The 27,854-nt window shown below is 50.0% G+C and overlaps 1 protein-coding gene across 12 annotated transcripts in view; it reads left to right on the top strand.

The window, feature by feature from the left end:
* Cacna2d2 (calcium voltage-gated channel auxiliary subunit alpha2delta 2) overlaps positions 1 to 27,854 on the top strand; it is a 128,946-nt gene that overhangs the window by 20,997 nt on the left and 80,095 nt on the right. For all 12 annotated transcript variants that reach the window (XM_063248906.1, XM_063248896.1, XM_063248895.1 and 9 more), the window contains exon 2: positions 7,198 to 7,279. In XM_063248906.1, coding sequence (XP_063104976.1) covers positions 7,198 to 7,279 — 82 coding nt within the window. The remainder of the gene's footprint in view (positions 1 to 7,197; positions 7,280 to 27,854) is intronic.

Below are 27,854 nucleotides of genomic sequence, written 5' to 3'. Positions count from 1 at the left end.
GCTATGACAGCGACCATCCTGTACTGTTCTGTTCACTTTTTAGATGACTAACCTGAGGTCTAGGATAGCAAAATGCATGTCACCAAGGACACATGGCAACACCTGGCAGAAACAGAAGTTAGAGGTCAACCATCAGCATTCTGTTCCTAACTACTGTTGGGAAGTGTCTTTCCCCTTTCTCAGCTTCCTGCTTGTGGCCGAGGTTTACCTGTCCGTGCAGTCCACTCTGACTGTTGGTCGCTCCTGAGTCCTAGCTTCTGTACTAATGGTGGTGCTGTGGTCCTTTGCAGTGTTACCCTGGATACTTGCCATTCCTCTGTGGGCCAGTTGATGCCTCTCAACCCTGAGTGATGCTGCTCCTTGGCTTGGGCCTTGCTTTCTCCATCCCTCTTCCAACAGGGTGTTAGAGTAAATACTAGCTGGACCCTGTGCCCTAATTAAAGCTGGATGGCTGCCTGAGGTGGGAGGTGCAAGCTTGCAGCCTCCCAGCTGAGCACCAGTTAAAGAAAAAGTTCTTTTTCAGCAAAGAGAAGGATAGGACAGCCCCATAATTAATAACCTCATTAAGGAGCCGTAATTTGGGCAGGGTCCCAAGACACACGTAGTTGAGACTGGTGGATTTGGGCTAATTCAAGCTCTTCTGAATCCATGTGACAACTGGGGTGCCTTCGCCCATGTGCATGGAATGGAGGGGAACTTGCTTTGAGAGAGACTTGGTACTCCAAGCGGCTCATGTTCCTGGCTCTAGTGGTCCCCTTAGCTGAAACACAAATGTTTTGAAGATAGCTAGTCCCCTTAGAGTCCTGTACCTCAGTTTACCTGCTTGTGAATTGGCTGGTAGCTAGCTGGGAAACCTTGTACTCCCATGGGTCAGCTAAAGAAATGTACTTCCATATTGTTCTGGCCTATTCCCCTCCAGAGTTTGGTGGTGAACGGCTGGTGCTGACCTCATCAGCCTCTATGGCTTGGCTGGCTTTGCTTCTGGGGAGTGGGTGACTTTGGCTTGGGTGTTGTCTTATGCCAGCCCCGTCATCCTTTGGAGGCTGTGATCAGATTGGATTGAACAGGAAACCTGCCCTCAGTGATGGGATGCTGAGACCTGACTCCTCTGCTGAGTGTATAAGCAGGAAAATGCTCTAGAGAGAGAAGGCGCAGAAGTCCCAGGACAAGGTGCCACATCAGGGCTCCCCTGCATTAGGACCTCAGAAACAGTGCAGGGGGCCACACACCCCTTGAGGCCCAGTGTGAAGAGGGAGACTGGATGGCAGGGAGAGCACCCTACAGCATGACACTTCCGGGGGCCGGTGTCAGCTGTCCTTACCAGTGTCCTTTACATGAGGCAGGGCTTCCCCTTGCTTCCTCTTTGGGTCCTGGCAGCTAGGCAAGGTGATAAGCTTTTTCTCCATAGAAAAATAAAAGCTTAAGAGCACATGTCTGGTCCCAGGGCTTAGAAGAGCACATTTGGACCTGGGCATTCAGGTACAGAGGGACGTCTGCCCAAATAGTCAGGGAAGATTTGCCGGGGGAAGTACCCCTGGAGATGTCATGACTCCTGAGGGGCAACCTTGAGCTTTCTGCCATTTGCAGCCAGTGCTCTCTGAAATTTGAGTGGCCATCCAGGGGCAGCAAGCCCTTTCCAGGTGGCAGGGGGTAATGGGTCCTGTGCCCACGCCTACTTGTTTTCCCCTGGGCTGGGTCAGCCTAGCCCAGACTCTCGAAACTCTTTGGTCTGTCTGTCACTCCTGCCCCACTCCTTCCTGCCCTTTCTTTCTTTCCCTTTCACAAGACTGCATAGGCATAGAAGTAGGAAGTGGCAAGCCAGCTGAAATATAATCAGAATAATTAAATAGCGCTTTATTTTAAATTGTTCCTCCCCCAGAGCTGGGAAAATAATTTGCCAGCCTGCCATGAGAGAAGCGGGAGACCTGGGGCTTCTGCCATTGCCAGCTTGGTTCACTGTGTCCTTGGCAGCAGGGGGCTTCTGCTGTGCCTTCCCCCTTACTCCGCTTGCCTGCCCCAGCCAAGCCCCGTCCTAGCACCCACCCTCTCACTTCACCTGCATCCCACCCTCAGTGTCCACCCCTCCCCACACAGTGGCCATCCTGTTAAGCTCTGGGGAGAGCTGTAGGCTCTTGGAGGAACACGATATTTCCAGACAGTCTTCCTGGAGGAGGTAGCAGAACTTTGATGGCGCAAAAGCCTCTATGTGTGATGAGAAGGGCCTGTAGAGGCTGAGCCTGGGGCCCTGGGCCCGGATCTCCTGCCAGGCCCGGCCTCTCCTGGACCTGGCCCTGCCTACTCTAAACAGGCCCCTTCCCCCTTCTTCCTGGCCCCTCTACTGGGTCAACCGCCCACACCCATCCATGCCCTCTTAGGGTAAACCTGCAGTGTCACCTGTCTCTGGTTTTTCGATTTGTTTAATTATAGCTGAGTTTTCTGCATAATTTATTCCAAAAGCCTGGATTATACTATACAATTAAATCACATTCTGATCATCAACTTCACATATAAAATTAACAACTGGCAACAGTTTAATCTATACTGCTGCATCTGCACATGGTCGCTTTCTCTTACCCCTCTATTCCTCTCCTTCCCTGTCCCCTCCCTGGGTGAACATTTGCAGCTGGTTGCCCCCATCCAAATGATCTGTTTTACTCGGGGTCTCCTTGACTTGTAGCTGGGGTCTTGCCCTGTAACTGGTGCTGACTTCACTTTTTTTTTTTTTTTTTTTTTTTGGTCTTTTTCATTTTTATTGGTACCAGGGATCGAACTCACTACCGCCTGCTTGCAAGGCAGGTGCTTATGCCACTGAGCTAAATCCCCAGCCCTGACTTCGCTTTCTTGTCTGCAGGTACATCATTCCCCATCCCCACTCCTCTTAGTTTTAGAGACCAAGGCCTAGCATCCCCAGCATACAATTCCATCTTCTTTCCTGCTGGGCTACCTCAACCCGCCAGGCCTTCCCTGAAGCACCTTTCTCCAACCACCCTCTCCCAGTATAGGAATTTATCAATCACTTCCTGAGTACTCAGTGGGCCCTGGATCTTGGAGGAGCAAGGTTGTACTGGATGAGCTTCTAGACCTTAAGGACTGCCCAGTAATAATACTCCCTGTCAATGTGCCTCGATTATCTGCCCAATAAGATCTATTTAGCTGTTCACCATGAAACCTGTTGACCCATGGAAAGGCTGAAGATCCAAGGTTGCACAGCTGGCAGAGGTGGCCTCTCCCCCGAGGTTTCCCCAGGCTACACTGTCCTAGAAGGATGAGCTCATGGGCCTGATGGAGCCAGGGAATAGGTCTGGCTTTCTTCTAAGTATGGGAACCTGCGCTACCCCTGCCAGCTCAGGGTGCTGATCTGTGAGATGGGCTGCAGTGCCTTTCCCCCCTAGGTTTGGGTACATCAGAGGACTTGTCTCAATCTCCAGTGTACACCCACTCAGGAAGTGTAGCCCCTGGGTGCACTGTCTCCTGCCAGACACTCCCCCACTGTCTTGCTAGTTTGGTACTTAAAAGCACTTAGAAGTAAGCAATGTCATCTCAGAAAAAGAGTATGGAAAATCACAAGGCTATGGGGAGCTACTAGGTAGACCTCTCTGTTGCATCTGAGCTGCAGACAGCACTCTCTGGCTGGGAGACATTGCCAAAGCCAGGAACTTGGAACCAACTCAGTGGGAACCTGGGCAGGATTTGGTCAGTCTGACGTTGATTCAGTGGGGCTTCGAATCCTGATGTATATTTATGCCTCATTTTCCAAAGCTCTCATGACTCTCTGTGGGAGTGAACCTAGTTGTGCCTAGCTAGGTTGGACTTAGCTTGCTAGGTGCATTCTCCAGTCCCAAGTCAGGAGCACTATGGAGGCATAGTCACCCCTTGGCTTCCTCAGTGCCCATGTGTCACTCTCTAGAGCCAGCCAAGGATACTGGCCAAACCCTAGAACTCACAAAATCATATTTCTGTGGCAATGAAATCTACTTTCCAGTTCTCTGTCATGTTCTTTTTGACTCTAAGATACATATATTGCCTTCCTAGTTGGGTTTGATTTAGGCAAAGAATCAGAATAACTTGCTTTTCCTGGCACTGTGCTGATGGGCAGTTTGCTAGGGCCGAGGGTCTGCCTATCGGTCCTAGAATGCCAGACACAGGGCTGGAGTCACTTTTAGACTCTGGGATGGTGTATGTGTCACATTGAGCCAGTCAGCACATCCCACCCCACGGCAGAGTCCAAAGTGACTCAGCCTGATAGAAGTGCAGAGCGTGTGTGTGTGTGTGTGTGTGTGTGTGTGTGTGTGTGTGTGTGTGTGTATGAGTATATGACAGAGAAAGACACAGAAGTGTGTCTAGAGAGAGAACTTGACTTTATCCTGAGATTTGGTTTTTCTAAAAATTATTTTAGTGTTGAAACAGACTTTTTACATGAAGTGATGGTGATTATATTAATAATGTGTTGTCTGCACAAAATAAAAATTCGGCATCTATGTCTGTTCTTCCGGTGAATTTCCTTGCACTTATCTGTGAGATCCCAGAAACTGAGACCTATAGGCATATAGAAGAGAGTTCATGACCCCGGGGTGGCACTGTGTTCTGGTAAATGTTCTCAGTCCACTCTCCAGGGAGAAAACCTGTGATTCTTAGCATTTACTGATTTCGAAGGTGTAAATATTCCCACTGTGACTAGCTTTATTCCTCCAAGCTGACGGCACTAAATGCCAAGTTGGTCAGGAGCACATGGATCGGTGCTTATGTATCAGGCTTGTGACTCTAGCACACTTCTGAAACAAGTCTTGGCTATCATTTCCTGGACAGATAATCTTGGGCAGGTCCACTAAACCCTCTGTGCCTCAGTTTCCTCAACTGTAAATTGGGATGGTGATGTTTGCTATCTTTGTGTGAGGTGATATAAAAGGACACATGGCTGGGCTTGGCATGGTGGCTCACACCTGTAATCTCAGCCCTCAGGAGACTGAGGCAGGAGGAGTGCTGCAAGTTGGAGGCCAGCCTAGGCTACAAAGTGAGTTTAAGGCCAACTTGAACTGCATAGTGAAACCCTGTCTCAAAAAGACAAAAAAAAAAAGTGTTATAACTGGCACTACACTTTGTACACAGTGGATACTCTTGCATATTTTAGTCTAGGAAGGATTGTGATTAACATTGTGTCCCCTGGAGTGGTAAGTGGCTGAGGTCAGAGGCAGGGGCAGGGCAGAACTAATGGTTCCTTTTGGAGATCAGATCCTTGACCTTGCTTATTTGTTTGCCACCTGCCAGGCTGGACACAGAGCTATGTGGTAGGCCATCCCAGTATCATCCACCAGGGTTCTGCTTTTCAGGATCACAAAAGACCCACTTGTCACATTGTCCACCCAAGCCAGGGCCAAGACTCTGGCACCTGGTAAACAGTAGCCAACTAAGGCGGCTCTCTATTCTCTGGCTATACCTTACCCTCTCTAAGTGGGCACCTGAAGCCTGATTGCTTTTTTCTACCCCAGTCTGCAGCCTGGCTTCCACCCGGACTCAGGGTTAGTTTCCCCTGCAGTGGGGAGCAGAGGTGGGAATCAGGCTGTGGCTCAAGCAGCAACAAGCCAAACCTAATACCTCTATCTTTTTTTTTTCCTTTGATTTTTGCAGATTTGTTGTTATGGACTATGATTTAGGACATGGGATGGGCAATGTCACCATGGGGCATACCTACTCCTATCATTTGATGTTGATTTTTTTCCCATCATGGTCCTGACATTCAGCTTGGCAAATTGCAATTAGTGATCTGCCTGCCTCCTGCTCCGAGTTCCCATGCCAACCGACCCAGGCACACACAATGGCTTGTACCCAGCCCCCAAGCCAAAGGCAGGAGGAGGGGTGAGGGGCAGGGGCCAGGGTGAATGCTTGTGCACTTCTGACCCAGGGAGCTAGGAGATGGTCCTGGTTCCAAGTGACACTGGGAAGATGGCAGGCCCAGGGAGAGGTGCTGGGACCAGATGCAACCTTCCAAGCATCATTCTGTCCCTGCTGTGCCCTATGCAATGTACTTGACTCTTGGTGTATTTCAGGCTCTATGGTGGTTCTCCTGTGAGCCCTCCCTAGAGAAGCCTTAGCCTGCAGAATGGAAATGTGTCAGAGGAAGAGGAAGCTGAAGTATCTTTTCAGGCACATGAAAGCAGGGAGACTTGTTCACCACAGAGAGCATCTGACACTGTCTGAAGGGGAAGGTCACAGATTTGAACCCAGCTGAGGCCTTCCCCCAGATACCTTCACTCTTCCTGGGTATGGAGTGGAGAGTACAGGGCCACGTGGTCCTGCTTACTCACAAATATCCCTGAACAGTGCCCTTGGGGCACCTATTCTCAGGTGTTCTTTTTTTTTCTCATGTGCTTGTGATACTCTAAGAGGTGGCCCCAAATAAGCTTCTCATTTCAGAAAAGGAAGCTGAGAAACAGATGGGTTAAAATGACCCTAGGGTGGTACAAGGTACACCTTCATCTGTGATTCAGATGAAGCATTTGTGAGGCTTAAGTTCCCAGAAAGGGGTAGGACTGTCCACACTGGGCCAGTGGTTGAGTTCATGCTGAGAATCTAGCAATGGACCTCAGATAAGCATCTGTCTACCAGGATACTGGCAAGCAGAGGGCTTTGTGAGCCAGGAACTCTCCATGTCCACTGCTTAAATGAGGTCCAGAGAGGCAGGGACCTGTCCAGGCTTACACAACACATCATCGGTCTTTCCCCCCATACTTAGTTTCTATGGGTGCCCACAATATGGGGGTGTAGGGGTAATGATGGTGTAGGGGTTACAGCTGTGTTCCCTCCCCTTCCCTAGGCCCCACCTGGCTCTGTCCTGCCTCCTTCTTCCCTAGTATCTAGAAGTCCCCGTGTTCAGAACAGCTACATCAAGGTCTGGCTCTTCACAGGGAAAAGTAGCCCCCCTGCAGGCTTCTTGAAGTTGCTGAACTTCCTCAGCACTTGCACAATACACTCCTCTCTCCTCTCCGGCTGGCCAACAGTACTTGCGGAGAGGCCAGGCCCCCAGGGCTGGACTTTAAAGGCAAACTGCAGGCATACTGTTCCTTGCTTCTCTTTCTCCTTTAATGAAAATTGGGTTGAATGAATGGCTGCCCTGGTCTTCCCCTCCCCACCCCCAGGAGGCAGGGGCTGGATTTTCCCAGCTTCAAGTAAACCTGACATCTCTGTCCTCTCTGTGCACAGGATGCAGCACTGGGCCCGGCGCTTGGAGCAAGAGATTGACGGCGTGATGCGGATCTTTGGAGGCGTTCAGCAGCTCCGTGAGGTAAGCCTAGTGCACCTGTTTCCCTCCAGGGACCCTCCTTCAAGTGGGTTGACAGTGTTGAAGCATTATTGAGGTCTTGATCTGTGCTTTTCAAGGTAGTTTTTGGAGCAATGACCCTCTGGCCTTTGGGAACAGAGACTCTTGCCTTTGGGAGGATACAGAGCTCCCCTGTGGATGGGCTCTGTATTTGAGGTAGTGCTTGAGGTCGGAGCTCAGGCTCTTGAGAGGCCAGTAACTCTAAGATGTGATAAAGCCCAAGGGAGTAATACCAGAATGCTAAGACGGCCAAGCCAAAGAAGCCTGGGAAACAAGCCTGTGAGGAGTGGCAAGCCTGCATTCTGCGTTGGGATGAGGGATCAAGGTACAGGAGGGGTGATTGATTAGACTCTAGCAAGCACATTCATCCTGGAAGATTATGTTAATGTTTGAAATAGTGATGTGAAGAGCAAGCTATCCGTCACCTCCAGAAGGCTGCAAAATGTGTCACTGTCAGGCCACAGGCTCCTGAGCTGTTGCTCTTTATGTGGAAATGTGGAGGCTCAGAGATCTGAGCTCTTGGAGAGCTGGGGGTGGGGCTCCTGGGGATCTCTTAGCTGGGGCCTGGGCTGGAAAGTCTTGGCCAGAACCAAGTAGGGGATTAACTGGGATCTCCTGCTAATAGTTGGCCTGGGAACAACAGAAAAGATGAGTTACTATGGGGCTTCTGTTGAGAGTCCAGACCCAGAGTTCAGTGATTAGATGTTTCTCAGTGTTTCTGTCATCCCTTAAGGTCAGGACTGTGGTCAGCAGATTAACCTCTGGGGGCAGGGGCCATGGGAGTCATCATCGGTCTTTCCCCCCATACTTAGTTTCTATGGGTGCCCACAATATGGGGGTGACACTGAGTTGACATTACTTGTGATGTAGAACCCCTGAACAAATAGGGCTTATCAAAGGTAACTAATGAAGGGGTAACACGGTCCAGGTCTGAAGGTCTCAACAACTAGCCCTGCTCACTGTCCTTCCTGCAATGGTCCAGAGTCTCCAACCTCCCTTTCCTGGTTGCTGGGCTAGAATTACAGTAGTTGCGTCCCACTCCTTCTGTGAACTCTCAGTGACTCAGCTGTGCTTGGAAGCTAGCAGAGCTTCCAGAGAAAGCACTGTAGGAAATTCTGTTCCGGAACAGGAGTCAATTTAGGCTCAGGAATAGCGCTCATCACTAACCAGGCTCTTAAGTGGACACCTCCAAGTACAGCCGTGTAGGTTAAGAAAAGAATGATAGCTCCCTGAAAGGAACATCATCCGCCCTTCCAAAGACAGTGTTTTGTACAGAGAGATCTGATGTAGCAGTTAAGACTCTTCCATGCTTTGAAATCTCAGCTCTGGGATGTTGTTTATTTTATGCTTAGTGGTAACTCAGACGCTGAATGTTTGCCTATGAGAAAATAGTATGCATGCTTTATGCCTGAGACTTGGGTCTGTTAGCTTCCTGGATGGTAAGGACCAAGGTGGAATCCTTGTTCAATGAACCTGTCTTATTCTAGTAGGCAAAACTTTGACCCCTCTGATCCTCCTTTTCAACCCACAGTGTGACTGGCAAGTCTGAAGGTAAAAATGGCATTGGATTTGAATTTCTCCTGTTAATTGTTTTCCCTTCTAGGATGTGTTCCCTTCCTTTCAATGGGACCTGAGTGATTGCAGGTCCTTCATCACTGGGTCTTCCCTACCCCTACAAAGGTGGGGGTGACAAAGCTGGATTGTGGCAGACCTGGGGCTTGGGCCTGGGCCCCTCCTGTGGCTGCATTCCCACTCCTGGGAGTGTGGACAAGATGAACCTGGGGCAGCAGGGAGCTGGGCTGGAGCCGGGCCCTGCCTGGTGTGGCAGGCAGGCAGAGAAGTGCTGATCAGGCATCCACTCCTCCTGGCAGCCCCTCTGCTGCCCAAGGCTGCCAGCTCTCCAGCAGCTCTGTCCTGCTCCAGTTTTTCTCACCTGCTTCCTCAGCCTCTTATTTCCCGCTGACAGCTCTGGGGCTACTTCTTGGCCCAAGGCACTCTAGGGAGGTGCACAGGTGAAATGGCAGTGGGGTTAGGTGTAGAGTTCTAGGGGCAGACCTGGGGGAGCAGAAAGGAGCCATCAGGGGCCCCCCTCCCATGGGCTATGCCTGTGTCTCCAGGTTCACGCCTGGCTCTCCTAGGTCAGGAGGGTCCTTGGAGCAGAGCACTGACCTAGCTGTCAGTGAGGCCATGGACCCAGCACCATCAAAGCTGACAGCCTTGGTTCCCACCAGAGCTACTCCTCGGCCAGCCTCTCTGAGCTGATTCTGAGCTGACCCCAAACACCTGCAGCTGAGGTGATCCTAGTGTCAAAGCCCCCTCTGCAACTGCTCTCCCTGCCTGCCCCAGTCCTAGAAGCTGCCCCACCCCCAGTAGCTTGGAGCCTTGAGGGCTGGCAGCTGCAAGACAGCAGAAACTGCAGACAGTGGCGTTTGGGAACATTTTCCTTGCCTTGGCATTCTCCTTCTCTCGACCTTACCACAACCTATTGGGGTACCACTGGGAGCAGACTGTGGCCCATTTACAGTTAGTAGCGTGGCATGCCTTGGTAGGGCATGGAGTCTGTTTGTGAAGACTCCATCGCATTTCCCCATCCAACCTCCTAGGCCAGTGCCTAGCTTGGATCCTGGTACTTACATGCTGCTGCCCTCAAACATTAGCCAGGCCCTCCCAAGCCACTCCTCCTGTGTACTTCAGCCCTACCCACCCTGGCCCACTCTTACCCTCAGTAGGCCACAGAAATGGCCATCTAGCTCTTTAGCCCCCTTGGGGCTGAGTGAGGTCTCCTGAGCCCCTTCTCTACCCTCCTCTACCAGCACCATATTGTCCCCGTCCTGGGGGGAGAGCAGAGAACATATGCTTAGGCTCTGAGCTCATTTACATAATGAGGCTGATCAGGACGAATAATTCATCAGGCTCCTGGGGGTGCATGGGGATGCTGTGGACATGGGCAGGTCTCTGCTCTGAAGCCCAAGGCATTCCAAGGAGTACAGCCAGGAACCTGTCCCTTCTCCCAAGTGTCTAGGGTATAAGGGGAACAACCAGAGGACCCTGTGGGAAAGCAAAGTCAGGAGGGATCATTAGCAGGCAGGAAGAAAAAGTATTTGGTTCACCAGGTGTACCAGTCCTGGGATGGGTTTCTGACCTGGTAAAACACCTTCCCTGGATCGAAGAAGATCCTCCACTGATGGTGGGAGTGGGAGGAAGCTGTATAGCCAAAGCAGGCCCGGGAAAGGGACCTGGAATGGCCATATCTGGGAGCTACAGTCTCATTCTGAGAAGGCTCGATACAAGTCTGGGTCCATAGGAATGTTTTTCCCGTCCACAGCTCTCAGTGCTTCACTGGCCTAGCAGGACATAAATGGCATATTGCCTTACCCTCTCCCCAAGCTCCCTGAGCCCCATGGTAGACTTGGCCCAGCAGCATACTGCTGGTTATTCCTGTGGCATTGTCACACAGGTAGGGGAAACAGGCTGCTCTTCCCACCCATCCTGGAACCTGCCAGGCCAGCCCTGAGTGGGGGCAGGTACAGAGATGTCAAAGCTGAGGAACTGCTCAGCATGTCCCAGCACTCAGTGACCCCCAGCGCCAGTCTTCTGCTCTCCTTCTCCTACTGTGCCTCTCTAGGTATCTGTGGTATTTCAAACCTGCTGTACCCGTGGCCTCCCACCCTGTAAGGGGAACACCAAGAGTGACATTTCTGAACCAGTGAGGTACCATAATCTCTCCCAACTTGTCTTCCCCTGACCATCCATCCCTGTATCCCATCTGTTAGTGCTCTCAGGAATGTATAATTAATATTTGAAGAATGCCACATCTGGAGCTGGCTCCCACCGTAGACTAAAAATTAGCCAGGGGCTTTTCCTGTGGGGCTTAAGGTGGCAGGACAAGGCCCCTCTTCAGCTGTCTTTGAGACAGGCCTCTCCATGCCCCCTCCACTCCTTTTCCCCACCTGGCATCTCTGCACACTCATGCATGGTCTCCAGGGTGCTGGCTGAGACTGTGGTGTGTCCCTGACTGGGGAATGTGTTCTCTGGGCATTCGAGCATCCTAGGTGAGGGTTAATAGTGCCCCATGAGTGCCTGGAAACCTCAGAAACATAAAAGAGCTAGGGCAGAAAAGGAGCAAGGAATCTGAGGCAGAGGGGAAGTGCCAGGGGACAGAAGTAGTCCCAGGTAATGAAGCAAGGGCACAGAGGTTATGGTCTCAAGCCCCACAGTTGATTTTTCCATCAAAGCACTGGGATTTTGTGCATCTCTTGGCCTGGCAGATCCCACCCACTCAGGACTGGTTTAGGGTGCCCCAGCCAGTGTACTGAGAGTCGGCCCCACCCAGGCCTCTCCCCTCCATTCTACCCCAGGGTCTTCCAGACTCAGCACTGTAATACTAGGGGTCTGCGCTTGCTCCTTGCACAGCCCTGCATTCCATTGGACCCTTCCTGGGGAGGCTCAGTGGTGCCCTCCTCTCTCCTGGCCCAGATGATGAGGATGTGGGATGCATTGAGATATGGGGGGTTGGGTGTAAAATATGCTGTTGGGTTGGGATTGCTGTCATTTGCCTCACTAAAAACCCACATATATTATTCTTTAATGGAAAGTTAATTGTCTTATTATTCCCTCCATATGGTCCTCTTGCTCAGCACCCAGCGGGGATGCAGGGGGCTGGGGGAGGGCTCCTGGGAGGGTGTCTGAAACGTGATGAGGCCCCTGTTCCAGTATAATTAGTTACAGAGCATCGGGTGCACAGGAATCCAGCCCAGCCCTACCTAGACCCCCTGTTCCCCAAGCCTAGCCACTTCCCACCTCTTTCTTTTCTGGGTCCTGCCCTGTGGGTGGCCTTTCTGGCAGCCTCTCCTACTGTAAGGTCTGAAATGTTCTTTGCTATATGGGGAGACACACAGCTACATGAGAATGATTGTTACCCTCCTGCTGCCCCATCCCCAACACACCCAAAATGCACATTTTCTATTATGGCTAAGGGGGCAGTGTCCATTTCTGAGGAATTTTTCTAAAGCCACTTCACCCAGGGCAGGGACTCTTCTCTGCCCTTCTACATATCCCCCAAATCCAGAGAGGCATGCAGGGAAGTGAGGATGACCCAGGACATTGTTTTCTCCAATCAGTTAACAAGACATCCTAAGGGCCCTAGGAGTCCTAGGAGCTCAGGGTAGTCACCTTTGCCTTGATACAAGCTACCTGAAGGGCCCCACACTCTAGAGGCTGGGCTAGAGACTGTTGTTTTACTCAGTGCCCTGTCCCCCAGTGTCCCCTCTTCCTGTTGCCGAGGACTGTGAGGGTATCATGTCAGAATATCTGCAGCAGGGAAGATCAGACACAGGAAGACCCAGAGGAGCCCTGAATATGAGGAATCGACTCTTGCTCCTGGAGCAGTGCACGGAAGGCTGGCAGGAAGTCTACTAGGAGACCTGGGTTTGTGGTTAACCTCAGCAAGGAGGCACCATCCACATCTCTGTGGAGTCAGTGGGTACGGAAGGGATGAGTCTGGAGGTGAACCTCTTGGATGGGATCAGCTGATGGTACAGGCATGGGGAGAGAGACCTCCAGTTTCCAATTGGGCCAAGAGGTCATCGTGATGGCACACCCAAGGTCAGTTCTCAGGGACTGGGGACAATTTGGAGAGAGGGAGAAGCATTTGGTGCAAACTGTGGTCCTGCAGGTGAGGCAGAGCTGGAGTTGAACTGAGGGCCTGTGCCATGGGCAGCAACTGAATGGTGGTGGGGGTAGAAGAATGATGTGGGTGGGAATGGCAGGTCTGGGCTTTTGCATTCTGCGGAACTTACAGCATGTCGTTCTGCCTCTCTGGGCTTCTGCTCCCTCACCTGTGAAATGGGGATCTAATCAGTACTGTCCCTGTGGGAGATATGAGGATCTCAGAAGAGCAAAAACAAGAAAAGTCACCGGAGCTCCACAAATGTGGGAGTGACTTTGTGACTCCCAGTACCAATACCCTGCCCTGTCAGGGTTTGGTCGTGGTTTTAGAAAGTTCAGTTACCCAAGGTGACCTTTCTACTTGGCTTAGCCTAAGAGTTTGGAATGGGTTCTCTCTTCCCAGGTGACCATGACATCTCACTGAAAGAAACCAAAAACCACTAAGCTGGGGCAGGGCTTGAAGCAATTGGGCCTATGAGCTGGGGAAAGTCTTCTTTGGCTAGAAATCCAGGGTGAGGGGCCTTTGAAGAGGAGGTAGCTGCGGTGAAAGGAAGGGCCCTAGCATCCCAGAAGGCCCTGAATTGTTTTCGCCAATCAGTTCACAAGTTGGCAGCTTGTCTCACACCCTGTGAGAAGAGTATGGGAGCTTGGCTGGCAGTAGACTAGCCAAGAGGCAGAAGAGGGGGCAGGGTGCAAAGCCACTGAGCTCTGGGCTGTCCTGAGAATGGAGAGGACGGGGGTCCAAAAGTGACATGGCTGAAGCCAGGATTAAAGCTTGGGAGTTCTTGAGGGTGGCAGCTTGAGGGATTTCTGAAGGTTCTGTGACTGGGGTCCCTCAATTTAGCAGTCTCAGAGCTGTGATGAGAACCTGCCCAGGTAGGCAGCACCAGCGGGGGACTATTGGGAACCAGTACATATCCCCCTTGAATGATTCTGTCTTGGGAATCTGGGAGGTTTATCTATCCAGCTATCCTAAAATAAGACCCTTCCCCTCCCTACACACTTAGAAAGTGTTCTAGTGACCACCCAGCTCTCCTCTGGGGTCCTCAGAGAAGCTGGCATTGCAGCAGGACAGCAGGATTCCACTCCCAGGAGGACCCAGCCATCACAGCTTGAGCTGACCTGGGTCTGCTCCCTTCCCCCAGCCTCACATCTATCTCTGAAGAGTGGTGGGGCAGCTGGGTCTGGAGCCAGGGGCTGGTCATGATGATCCAGGGTGGGAGATGGGGGATGAGGAAGAAGGGCCCAGTGGGTTTCCATGATTGGCCTGGAGGAACAGTTGACCTGATCTGCATTCCCACCCCTCCTCCGTTCCAATCCATTGCTGGATCAGTGGCAGCCACAGGGACACTTGCCTCAGATTCATGGAGCCTCAAGCACTTGGCTGAGGCAGAGAAGTAATTGGTTTTGACAAACCACAGCCAGCCGCAGGGGCAGCATGAGCAGCATTTACCACGACCGGGCAGGAAATGGAGGCTCGGTGGCCTCTCTCCACCTTCTCTTGAGTACAGCTGCCCTCTCCTGTGAGCAGAGATTTCATGTCTGGAGCAAGTTACAAAGTCACAATTTTCTGTCTTTTTTGTACCTCTCTCTCAGCCCTGGGGTCTGGCAGCTCAAAAAGAGGGGCTGGTCTCTCCGTGCAAACAGGGAAGACTGAGGCAGGGGTGGATCCTGAGCAGACTTCTCTGGTTCATGAGAAACCAAAGAGACAAGGATGGAGCAAAGAACCAAATGACTGACTCTCTGGGCCTGAATGCCTAGCCTCAGTATCCCCTTGGGCATAAGAGGGTGTGAAGTCCAGTAGAGAAGCAGGACCAACGCCCTTATATGCAAACAGGCACCTGCAAGGCTAATACGGGGTGGGTGCTTAGCTGGTAATTGTGGATGGATGAGCGAAGGAGCTGGCATCTGAGCACTGAGAAGGGAGCAGCTGGGGCTCTGACTGTCCCAAAAGACCTAGGGCACCATCTAACCTGACATGGGAAGACTGAGACCTGTGTATCAAGGTTGAGCCTTGGGTCAGATGCCTGGGAAAAGTAGGCTTGCACTGGGGTTGCCAGGGCTCAGCTCCGCATTCATGATCCTTTGACTTGTGTTTGTGAGGAAACAGAGGGCATGGGCCGTGGAGAGGAACCCTGAGAAGCGCGGGCTGTACAGGTACTGGCTACCTAAATGACTGGCTGAGGCTGGGGAGGCTGAGTACAGCTGCCCTCTCCCGTGAGCAGGGACCTCTCAGAGTGACTTGAAGATTTGGCCAGGTGTGTAGCTCTGGGCAGGAGTAGAAGAAGGAAATTCTTGTTAGACCTCTGAGTTTCCCAAATGCCCTTCTGTCCTCCTGCCCCCTACCATCACTAGATTTCTCTTCTTCTTCCTCCTTTTTATCAGTACTGGGGATTCAACCCAGTGCATTGGTACTAAGCTACAACTCCAGCCCTTTTTTTAAAATTTTTCAGTCTGAGACAGGGTCTCATATAGTTGCTAGGTTACTTAGGCTGGGCTCATACCTGCAGTCCTTCTGTCTCAGCCTCCTAGTGTGCTGGAATTACAGGTTTGCACCACTATACCCAGCTAGAATTATTCTTCCAAATCTACTTGCCCTTCCCCTCACTCACCCCCACCTTCTCCAGACCTCTCCCCAGCTTTCAACCCAGACCACAGCTCTTCCTCTGAATGCTCCCCAGATTAATGCCCAAGCCAGTGATGTCTGAGGCTCCTCACTCATGGCAGCTTTTGTACCTTTGGAGTATACAGAAGCTATCAGGAACCTCTAGCAGATCCAGTCAGGTGATGTGTTAGCACATGGAGACCATGGCCAGAGGGTAAGGGTGGGTCCAGGCCTTCTAAGAGTTCACTGGGCCATGGACAATCAGGCCTGTAAGACAGCTAGCCCTGGTGATTCTTCATCCCATTGACTCACTGAGAGACATAGTGCCTGACCTGCTGAAGTTTGTGTGCATTGGACATGGGCTGACCATTCTGTGTGGAAGGCCATATGAGAGGTGGGCAATGGAGGCACACATGTATGTGCATGTAGATGATAGCACGTGAAACCCATGCTGTGGGGTCCATAAAAGGGGGTGGTCACAGCTGCACATGTGCTATGTGTGGCTGTGCCTCGGCGAACATGTGCTTGTGGACAGCTACATGGTTGTGAGTGTCTCCTGTAGAGATGAACACAAGCACAGGCAGGGTGGGATGGGACTGGGAAAAGCAGGTGCTAAGAGCTCTGCATCACCAGCAGGTGAGAACTACTTAACTGATTCATTAGCAAAGTGGAGAAGTCACAGTTGTGGGTAAGAAGCACACATTTGTGCACACATGATTTCCCTGTGCCCAAGTCCCCACCCAGCACTGCTCAGCTGCCCCGCAGTAGGCAGGATGTCAGTTGAGGACATGTCCACATCCCAAGAAAGGGGCAGACCAACCAAACCCACCATGCAGGGCAAAGCCACCCAGGACCTGTTCCACAGTTCACAGAGGTGGAATTGCTGCTGATAAGGGTGGCACTGGACAGAAGCCTTATTCTAGGGTCTAGGCCTCCTGGCTCAGGGAGCATCTACTTTCTTCTCAAGTAGGCTCTGGCAGCCCTCCTGCCCTGGCCTGGGATCCACCACTTATCTGCTGAAGGTGTGGAACAGTCTGGATGCCAGCAGCAGAGCCGCAGTCTCCACCAGAAGCTCTCTGCAGTGCAAGAAACCGACTCTAACTTACAACCTCCAAATACTTCTCACCAGCCCTTTTCTTCTTTGTGCCCTGCAGGCAGGCCTGGGGCTGAGGGCAGCTGATCCCCTAGAAACTTACATAATGCCTGCCCTCTGAGTTCTTTGAAATTGAGGGTCCCCTGTTTCCCACAGCCCTATGTGCCTCCCCACCAGTATGGAGCTCTGTGATTGTGGTTGTCCCTCTGTACCTCAGCTCAAGCCCAGTTCCCGAGGTATTGGTGGGGTCTTTGGGACCCGTCCCTGGGTCCTAGAGTCTGAGCTCCACACTGACTCCTAGCAGGGAGGCCTGCTGGCCCCTTCTGCTACCCCTCAAAGCCCTTCAGCCCTGCTGATGCACTGCAGCTTCTTGCAGGGAGACCTGGAAGCTGGGTTGAGTGAAACCACTTGCCTCTTGATCAAGTGTTGATGCAGGAGCCTCCATAATGCTTCATTTATAGGCGTGGAATAAATTGGTGTGCAGTGAATTTATTCTTTTTAAAGAGGGACTTTCACACTGGGGAGAACTTTTTAAAAAAACATTTTATATAAAAGGCAATTACCATGCCAGTAATTTTTATGTATTCTCCCCCTGCCATTCCTCTCTTTGTGTTTGAATGTGACTGCCTCCCGGGCAGCTGCAGCCTGGCTCCATGGCTCCCAGCCTCCTGGTTAGAGCTTCCTGCCTCCTGCAGTGGCTTCCTACTCCTGCAAGGATCAGGATGCAGGGCCCAGGCCAGTGGTGTGGAGCACAGCTGGATGGATTTGAGATCCAAACTTGGGTGTTCTGAAAATTCCTCCTGCATGCAGGTCTGTCCTGCGACGGTTCCAATCCTAGGCCTAGGACTGACATATCCTTTCTAGGTTCTTGGCAGCCGCTAAGCACTTAAAGGCTCTGCTTCCCAACAGCCTCACAACCCAGCATAGAAAAGGAGAAGACTCGGTGTGGGAGCAGATATTCCCCTCCTGAGGAGCCACCAGAGGAGCCACTAACGGGCACCCTGCTTCCCCAGCCGTTATTGCTCTCACACAGGATGCATTATGTAAATTGTCTCCATTGCTAAGTGGTGGAGGAGCCACTCAGGGGAAACAGACAGTGAGGTCTGGAGGGGAAGGCACAGGAACAGCCCCTGAAAACTCACAGTTCTGCATCAAAGAGGACATGGCAGCTTCTACCTTCAGACCAGGACCCCTGAGGCTTCCGCAGTTTATCCTCTTGCCACAGTTTTGTGAAGGTAGCAGCTGGATCCCCATAGCAGGCTGGGAGCTCCTGGGAGGCTGGGTGGGTTCCTTCATCAGATGGGGCCCCGGTATTGGGGCTTTGCCACCCATTACAGATCGTCTGTGGGGCAGGACATATATACCCACAGTCACTCACAGGGGCCTCCTTAGAAACACTTAACAGAGCAGAAAAGGTCATGTCCAGCCATGGGGCTGGGCAACCTGCCCCCTCCCAGATCCCAGAAGTGCCTGTAAGCTGGGACCCCGTCTGAAATGAGTGCCTAGTGAACATGGGGTGTAGAAGAGTGAATATTGAGGGAAGCCTGCACCCTGGGATGCCTGCAGGTTCAGGGGCTCTGAAAGGGCTGTAGTCTTGAGAAGGAAACGATAGAAGGTGAGTTGTCGGGCTTAGTCAAGGCCTGGGTAATGAAGGAGCCTGCCTGGCCAGCCGTCTTTCCTTTTAGACACATGATATGCTGGGGGAGCCGAATCCACCTAGCATGTTTGGATTCAGCACCTCACTGCTAGAGAACCAATGACTCTGGGCTCCTTCCGAACTGTACAAGAACCCTGTCATCTTGGTTTGCACTCGGCTTGAGGCCCACCAGTGCAGGTCACATACCAGTCCTCTCCCCAGGATGGAGTTGCCCCCTCATCCTCATCTCCTGTCCTGCGCCTTGGATAGGAGGCCACTTGGATTGAGGGTCACAGGTTTGTGGATTTCCTGGAAGTTACACAGAATTTAGGGTCCCAGGAAGGGCATGCGAGTTGGCAAAGAAAACATTTGCAGCCTGCTCAGCCCCACTTCCTGCATAGCCACCTCCTTTCTGGTCTCTTCTCAGGCAGGACAGCCTGTGGGGCCAGACGAGATGGACAACCTGACCCTGGCATAGGTCTAAGCAGTGGTTAGTAGCCAGGCGTAGTAGAACACACTTGTAATCTCAGCATTTGAGGGGCTGAGACAGGAGGGTTCCACAAGTTTAAGGCCAGCCTGAGCTACATAAAGACCCTGTCTCTAAAACAAACCAACAGTGACAAAACAGTACTTGTTGCCATAGCAGTGAGCTCATGGCCACATCTATGTTGCGAATGACTTGGGGCATCTTCCTCTACAAGTAGTATTGTCCCCCTGCCCCCTGAGATGGGCGGCATTATCTCAGACCCCTCTGGCTGCTGTCCCTCAGTTTGCTTTCTGAATACTTCCAACTTTGGGGAACTGGTGAAGAGGCACCCTGGACCAGGGGCACCAACACCTAATCACTGTTTGTCCTGAGGAATTGAAGCCAGGCTGGCCCTTGGCTCCTGACTCCTCTACCTACAGTATTTTCTCTTACTGTCTCTTCTTCCTTCCCCTCCTCTCTCTCTTTTCTTTCTCTCTAGTGGATTTTCTAATTTAGGGTTCTTAGGTCCACTTACACAGGCACCTGTGTAAAGGTTTCAGACAGGCTGTACGAGGAGCACAGCGGCAGCCACCTGCATTTCCAGCTCCCAGGGGCTGGCACTTCTCATCTCTGAGCTCCGTATTTCAAAATGACATACTCGTGCCACTGCTGTGTGGTTGTTTCCTTTCAGGCTTTGTCCACAGGCATCCCACTGTGGGAAAGGCCTGTGCTCCTCCTCCCCCTTTGCACCGCCCTTTCCCTGGCCTCGCAGTGGCATCATGTGATGCTATCAGGTCCGGACTAACTCTTGAGATTGTCCTGACCTGGCATCTGTTATTCTCAACTGTGCCTCACAGTACACAACATTTTTAAATTGTTTTCTGCAAATAATGACTGTGTGGGTTCTATTTTCCAGGTTAATTGCTCAGTTTTCTGTGAATCCATACTCCTCTTGCCCCGCACACCCTGCCATTTGTCAACCCTCACATCCATACATCTGAATTCTATCAGATTCGCCACCCAAAGGAAGTCTTGACCAGGGCAGCCTGGCAGCTCTGCCAGCCTCCTCAGAGCCCCTGAGATTCCCTTCACCTCTTCCTAGGAGGAGTTCCTTTCTTCCTGGACCCTGTGTCCTGCTCCTCCTGAGTTTCTGAATTTCTCCTCATGTTTGGCAGAGAATATTGGTAGTTGGCTTCCTGAAAAAGGGCCACGGGAGCCAGACTTCAGAGACTCATCTGTCTCAGAAAGCCTTCCGCTCCCCCCTACTTTGCAGAAATTGGAGACAGGTTGGCAGCCCAGGCCCAGAGATAATCTCCAATTCTGTAAGGCAGCAGCATTCTTTCCTTCCAGCTTCCCGAGCTGTGGGCAGGTCTCATGGTGGTCAGATTTCCGATCAGCTTTTATTTTGTTTTGGTAATTTAATGTCAGAAATTTATAAATTTTCCTCCTTCTGCTTAGTGTTCAAATTCCACAATGGTGTTCATTTTCATTACTTTGCACTCAGGGGACACTTTCAGACTACACACTTCTGTCTTTTAGTTCTGGGAAGTTTTGTTGAATGATTTCTTTACTTCTGTCTTCTTTCAAGAACTTTTAACTTAGATCTTCCCCTACCTCCTCTTTCCTCTCTGTTTCTGTGCTTGGGGGGGGGGTGTCAGGAAATTTCTCAATTTTATCTCCCCATCTTTCTATCAAGTTTTACATTTTTACAGACATATTTCCAACTTCCAGGACCTCTTTTTTTGTTATTATTTTTATTTTTAAAAAGCAAAACAGAAAAAAAAGGGTAGAAATATACAGAATTTCAAAAGATGACAGTAAAAAATCAACACTAATTAATGTATTACATATTATTATCTTAAATGTACTTGCTCAAGTTACAGAATCAAAGCATAAAAGATGAACAGATAATCAAACAATGATAGCACAAACTTCTTTTTGATGAACTAACAGAGAATTAGTAGTATGGTTATAAATTAGTAGTATGGTTATCTATCTTGCACACTTAAACATACACATTGTTATATGTGTTATACCTACAAATTTTTCTTTCCTTATGAGCACCTTCTTTCCCTCTCATTATTACAATATCTATTGCACATTTTAGATCTTATTACTCTTTCAGTTTATCATTATTATTATTTATTTTTTACACTAGAGATACAATATGATTTTACAAATGTGAGTCTGCTTTATTTCACTTAGGAGTATAATCTCAAGTTGCCTCCATTTACCAATAAAAGCCTCAAGATCATCTTTTTTATAGCTGAGTAATATTCTATTGTATAAAAATACCACATCTTTTTTATCCACTCTGCGGTTGATGGACATTTTGGTTGTTTCTAAGATTTAGCTATTACCAATTGTGCTGCTATAAACATGGGTGCACATATATCTCTGTGACATGACATTTTCAGTTTTTCTGGGATTTATACAGTGGCCGCACCAATCTACATTTTTAACACCATAAAAAATAACATCTTATTATTGTTTTACTGTTGCCACAGTGTCTGTTAGTTCTCTGGGAACAGAATTATAATGGTTTTAGAAAAAAATTCTTTAGCTGGAGTGGTAGTGTATGCCTATAATCCCAGCATTTGGGAGGCTGAGGCAGGAAGATTGCTGCGAAGATTGAGGCCAGACTGGGCTACAAAGTGAGTTTAAGGTCAGCCTGATCTGCATAGTGAGACTCTGTATCAAAAAGACAAAAAAGAAAAAAAAAGTTTATTTGAAGTAATTTTAGATGACCAAGTTGCAAAAACAGTACAAAATTCCCTAACCCTTTACCCAGTTTCCTCTAAAGTTACTGTCACACAGAGCCATAGTAAAAATATCAAACTAAGAATTTGACCTTAGTACAATTCTTCTAACCAAGGAGAGAACATTATTTAGATTTTACTAGTCTTTAAACTCATGTTATTTTACTATCCTGTGATCAAATCCAAGTTCCTCTTGGTCATATTCTTTTGTCTCCTCTAATCTGTGACAGTTTCTATGTCTTTCCCTGTCTCTAATGACCTTGACACTTTTCAAAAAGTACCGGCCAGTTATTTTGTTACATAATGCCTGTTTTATTTTTCTGATGTTTTCCTGCGAATGGTTGAGGATATGCATTTTTAGGAAGAACATCATACGTTCTCTTTGTGTCACATTAGGACTTAACGTAAGATCAGTGTGCCTGGTTATTGATGTTTATGTTGACCACTTGGTTAAGGAGGTATCTGCTTCCTTCCTCTGTCATAAGGTTGCTATTTTTCTATTTGTAATAAATAAATTTCTTGGGCGAGAAAGTTTGAGGCTGTGCAAATATTCTGTTTCTCCTCAGATTTTTGCTCATCTACTTTTCTATACACTGGTGGAGCTTCCTGCAACAGCTATTATTTGGAGTATTTGAATAGGGCCCTTCTATTTATCTTATTCCTCCTGCATTCATTAGCTGTAATTCTTCTGTGAGGAAGAATGGTCTCTTTTCCCCACTGACTTATTTTTCCAGTTATTTATATCAGTGGACTCATGCATTGTTACTGTCATCTGTGAGTATAATTCGGTAGTATCAGTATTAGTTTTCTTACTCTTATCAATCTAGCTTTGGCCATTAGGAGCCCTTTCAGGTGGGTTCCTGTGCACTTTTGACTTATCCACATTCTTTTTTTGGCCCTCCTTTTGCTTTCTGTTACCATAAGAGGCTCCAAAGTCATCTCATAATTTCCCTGTCTCATCCTTGGAATTAGCCACTTCTCCAGGGGGTTCTGGGTTCCAGAATATGTAGGAGTCAAGCCCTGGCTGCCAAGTGGGCTTATTGCTTCTGGACGTTACTGCATCCTGGGCCCTTTCATGCTCAGGAGTAGGAGATATGTGTATGCATACTAACTCCTGAATGCATAGTAGCCATAACCACATCCATCCCTATCCCTCTGTGTAGGAGGCCATACTGTTGCCTCCAGCTCTGATCCTGCACCCCAGGACTCCTCCAGGTCTTCCTCCTTTCTCATTGGTGACTTCCTTCTCCAAGGACCCAGTTCTCAGTATCTAAAGATACACTTGTTAGTTCAACTAGTGTACATCCCTTGTAGCATATTTCACATGTTTTTCTCCCTAGAAGCCCAGAACATAGGATCCAGATCCCTGGGTGATGAGGGGGAAGTTATAATGTCATTTCAACCGCAATGGGCAGGACACATCTGTGTAACAGACACACTTACCTGTGAAGAGAGCTGATTGATCCCTTGATAGTGAGTCTCTCTCCTCCCCCACCCTACAGCCCTTGCCCTTTTTTGCCCTTTCTTGCCCTGGCATCCTTTGTGTTTAGGGGAGTCAACCATGGAGACTTCAGTTAGATGCTAATTAAAAACTAGCAGCCTCCCTTTTGCAAAGGTTGTGTCTTTCCATTTGCACGAAGTCCTTTTTGATCATTTCTAGCCTTGGGCTACTTCCCTCTGTGTCAGTTTCTTCATCTATTAAGCAGGGCTAATGTTCCCTGTCTCACCTCTCTCCTGAGTGTCACAAGGTTTAAAGGAAACATACTTTGCAAGTCCTAGAGGAATCCTGGAGGGATGCTGGAAGACAACCTCCTGGGGGTTGTGGGACACTGCCCTGGGGTCTGCCAGAAATTGACAGTGCTAGGCATAAGGGACAGGCCCTGCTGAATGGAGCTGAGCATAGAGAGGAGTGGGGGCATGCAGGCCCGAGTGTCTGTTTTGCTGATTGCTCCTTTTGCTTTCAAGGAGATTAAACTATTTTTAGTCTGCGCTACTGCTGGTGAGACGCCGGAGGAAGCCTTTCCATCGCTGAGATTTTCTGGAAGCTGCCAAGTGTGGTCTTCAGCTCAATTCTGGGAGCCTCTCAGAGCTGGTGGAGGCAACAGGAGGGGACGTCACCATCTGGGGGCTACGGGACAGGCCGGTGTGTGGTTGCTCCCTAAGGTCCTTGCTGCGCTGGCCTCTCAAACCATGTGGCCCTGGCCTGTGGAAAGCAGTAATCTGATGTGCCCGATGTTTGTAACGCTGACTTTAAAAAAGTAATTTATTTTCTAATTATTCCTTGTCTTGCATAACTGTGCATCGCCAAAGTGTCGCTATTTAAAATATTTATCTCTCCACGCCGCAGGAGCAGCTCTGGAGCGTGGAGGGGGAAGAAATAAAAGTCTGCGTGCTGGTCGCAGGCATATTTACTTTGACTCGTCCTGGCGGCTTTGACGTCTCCCTGTAAATACATTTATTTTTCATTAGGACGTTTCTGAGTTTGTGTCCCCTGGAGAGTGGAGTGATTACGCTGCTCATCTGTGAGAGATGCAGCGGAGAGGTCCTTGCAGAACAAGTACCACCCCCAAGCACATCTGTGCTCCTGGGTGAGGGTCCCAGTTTGTGGCTTGGGGTGTGGTGTGTACAGAGGGTGTGTGTTTCTCAGCTCAATGTGCGCTAGGTGGGCATGTGGCCAAGGACATTGAATGTTTGATTTGATGGAGAAACTGAGGCCCAGAGAGGATCTGCTTTGGAGTAGGAATATAATCAGCCTCACTGGCAAAGTAGGCAGTAGGCCAATGGACTGTCTTATTTATCCATGGTGGGAGGCAAAGCCTTTTTCCACATTTGGGAAGGCTTTGGGGCTGGCATCAGGGAAATCCTAGCTTCAGGAGAGACACACACCCAGAGCTTGAGCAGAAGACCTATGGGTGCTGCCAGTGTGGATTGGGCATGCAGGTCAGTGACCTGTACCTGCAGGCTGGAGGTTTGGTGCTGGTCAAGGGCTGGACAGTGCCCCTCCTCTAGCCACTGGTAGAGCAGGGATCAGATCTGCCTCCTCCCTCACTAACAGTTTCTTTTCCGATCAAAAAGAAAAAAATTTTTTTAGCTCACTGAGTCTAAGAGAGAGTTTTATGCTGAATTTTAAAATACCTTATTTTTTCCAGTCTCTAAACTGCTAATCTCCCAGGCTGAGGGATTCTGGGACAAAGGCGAGGCCTCGAAGTGGAAATCTGTAAAATTAGCTTCCGCAGTATTAATGTTTGCAGTTGGAGATTGAAAAATTGCTTTCCCAGAGCCTGATTGGAGGCTCTGTTCTCCTCAGGGAAGAGGCAAGGACTCTATACCGGGAGCTGAGGAACAAATGCTGGGAGTCGGTTTCCGGGTCTGAGCCAGGCTGCTTCATGCTCTGCTCTGGAGAGTGTGGGTGCCCTCTGTCTGAGTCAACTTTTCTAGGGCTCTGGGTACACAGCAGGTACCAAGGAATGCAATGGAGTGCAGAGGAGTACCTTCTTTTTCTTTTCCTGAAGCCTCCTAGACTCGGTTCCCCTGACTCCCACCGCAGTGCTCAGACACAAGAGGGTAGAGGAAACTTCTGGAGCCTGGCAGAGGGGCCAGCTCTGGTGTCTGTGGGTGCGCCTCTGTGGCCCATCAGGCCTCTTGTGTACTTGATTGCCTCTGATTGGCTGCAGCTGAATTCAGCAAAAGCTATTATTTGCCCTTGATGAGCCAATCAGATTGGCCTCATTGGCCATTCAGCGCAGGCACCGGAACCTGGGGGTGGGGGCAGATGCAAGACTGGAGTCTGGTCTGTGTCCACTATGACCTTCATACAGATGACACCTCCCTTCCCTGACTCATCGCCCCAAACCAGGGCTCTTCATTCCCCTGTCGCCTCCCTCCTAGCCTTTGCCTTCTTCCAACATCACTTTGCCATGCGCCTCTACCTGTCTGCACCCATCCAGAGTTCCTCTGTAGTCCATTTCCATCTGTCTACACCAAGGCAAGGTGTTTCTTCCACACTTACGGAGTTAATCACCTCTTTCTTCTCTTGCTTCATCAGAAAGTACAGAAGTCATGGGAATGACAGTCAAAAAGATTCTGTTTAAATCCCAATCAGCCATGTGTGGTGGCATATCCCTGTAGTGGGAGGCTGAGGCAGGAGGATTGCTGTGAGCTCAAGGCCAGGCTGGACTACATAGCAAGATCCTGTCTCAAAACAAGAGAAATCACAATCAGACCCTTTGTAGCTCTGGGGACGTGGTAGAGTTTTAATTTCTTCACTTCTAAAGGGGCCTAATAATTATGCCTTCTGAACCAGGTGTAATCCCAGTACTCTGGGAGGCTGAGGCAGAAACATCAAAAGTTTGAGCCCAGCCTGGTCATCTTAGTGACTTAGTGAGAAGGGAACAGGCCTGAATTTGAGGGTTGGGAAGGTCTGGAGGTTCAGCAGCTCCCATAGCAGGCCTCCTTGGGCCTCTTGCATTCAACCCAGGGGTGTCCAATGGCTCTGCTTATTCAAAGGACCTTCAGGTGCACAGAGACCAAAACAGGAGGTACATTGTAGACTGTGTGATGTGTGAAGCTATGGAAACTCGGTGGAAAAAATCAGATCACCAGGTGTTTAGGGTTTAGGGAGTTGCCCTGGAGGAAGCTGGGGGGCAAAGAGTTGAGTATCTCTGGTGAAGCATAGACAAAGCCCTAGAGGGGGAGGAGCTCCTAGCATTGGGATTTCAGTGATGTGGAAACAGCTCATAGTGAGAAAAATGAGCCTCTGTTATGGGTCATATTCCTGGGAAACCCTCAGATTTGCACCCAGAAGACCTCTGCATCAAGTTCCAGCAAGGGGGTGATTTAGATTCCAATGGGGATGAGGACCCCTCTGCAAGCTTGGAAAGCTTAGAGGGGTTGAGGTTTAAAGGTTCTCAAGTATAGTGACCCAGATGTCCCTGTCTGTGACTCAGGACACACTCCTTCCCTGCTAGGGTCATGGCCTTGTGTAGCCAACCTGCTGGGATAGAAACTATAAGCCCTTCAGGATCTTTAGCTTTTCTAATTAAATCTTGTGCCTGACCCTCAGCTTTTCTCCCTCTGGCTGCAGGAAATGAGACTCTTTATGTCCTGCTAAGGGGGCTTCTGACTTCCACATTTCACCTTAAATTCATGATTAATCACACTCAGTCTTTTATTGTCTCTTCAAAGCATTAATAGCCCCAGCAATAGCCATCCCGTCCCATTTCCCTTGTAATTATACTTCCTGAAACACTTGAAATATGGCACACAGTCATAGTGATTCCACCTCTGCTCACGATGGTGAGCATTGGCCAGTCACACACCTGGACTATCAGTACCCCTCCTGCCTCCACACTGAGGTCCTCGTCAGCAGGATCAAGCCCACTTTAGAACTGATTTTTCTGGGACCCATCCCACCACTGCTGTGGTGGACCTGTTCTGTGGAGTCAGACTCCAAGAGGGAAGCTGTGTGCAGGTACTTACTGAGGACCACACCTGGAAGGAGGCAGGACTGCGTAGCATGAAATGTTTGGCCTTAGCCAATTCTACAGAAAATTGGGCTGGCCCCTCATAACTGTCCCCAGTTGAGACCAGGCGGTCCAGGCCTTTGTACTCCCCCATCTTACCCATGTGTCACCATGTACATGGTGGGCAGCTCCCTACCACGGCATGACCTAGGGAGGGACCCAGATGACAGCTGTCAGCCTCAGCACCCTTAGCAGCTGATAGTATTCAAATCTCATGCTGAAGAGGGAATCTCCCCCAACTCAGAGGCAGGTGCTGATTGTGCCTTTTATCTATTCTGGGACCTCAGGCAGGTCCCACAGCTCCTTTAAGCCAGTGTCCCACTCATTAAACAGGGCATTACCAAGCCTCCAGCTCCAGGATAGAGTGGCTCTACAGCACTGTGTAAGCTCAGGACTGCATGCATGGGGGCAAGGCCAAGGTCCAGTCCCTGTCCAGAATGAGACTTGCTGTCCTCTCACTGTGCAAGTTATCCAAGGCCTGGGCCAGTCCAGCTCTAAAGAAATGGGTGACATGGATAACAACTAAGTTACCTGAGTGCTTGGTCAAGGCGTCAGGGATGGAAATAGAGTTGCCTAGAGGAGCAAGCAGATGCAGGCAAGCTGGGTTCTGCAGACTGGACTCCAGGATGACCAATTGTGTTTGCCAACAAAGTGACCAAAAGAGGGTGGGTGCAATTAGGTAATCAGGGCACAGCCCTTAGAAGCAGCTCCTAGTCGGGGCAATTGTAGTCAGGTGGCTGCCCATGGTAGGGGCACTGGAGGCCATGCAGCCTCTATAGAAACAGGGCACT

This window comes from Cavia porcellus, unplaced genomic scaffold, assembly GCF_034190915.1.
Source record: "Cavia porcellus strain 051 isolate PalLab524CR breed Dunkin Hartley unplaced genomic scaffold, mCavPor4.1 scaffold_5, whole genome shotgun sequence".
In the NCBI taxonomy this organism is placed as follows: domain Eukaryota; kingdom Metazoa; phylum Chordata; class Mammalia; order Rodentia; family Caviidae; genus Cavia; species Cavia porcellus.
The sequence above is the reverse complement of the archived record's forward strand: the minus strand, read 5'-3'. Positions and strand labels throughout refer to the sequence as shown.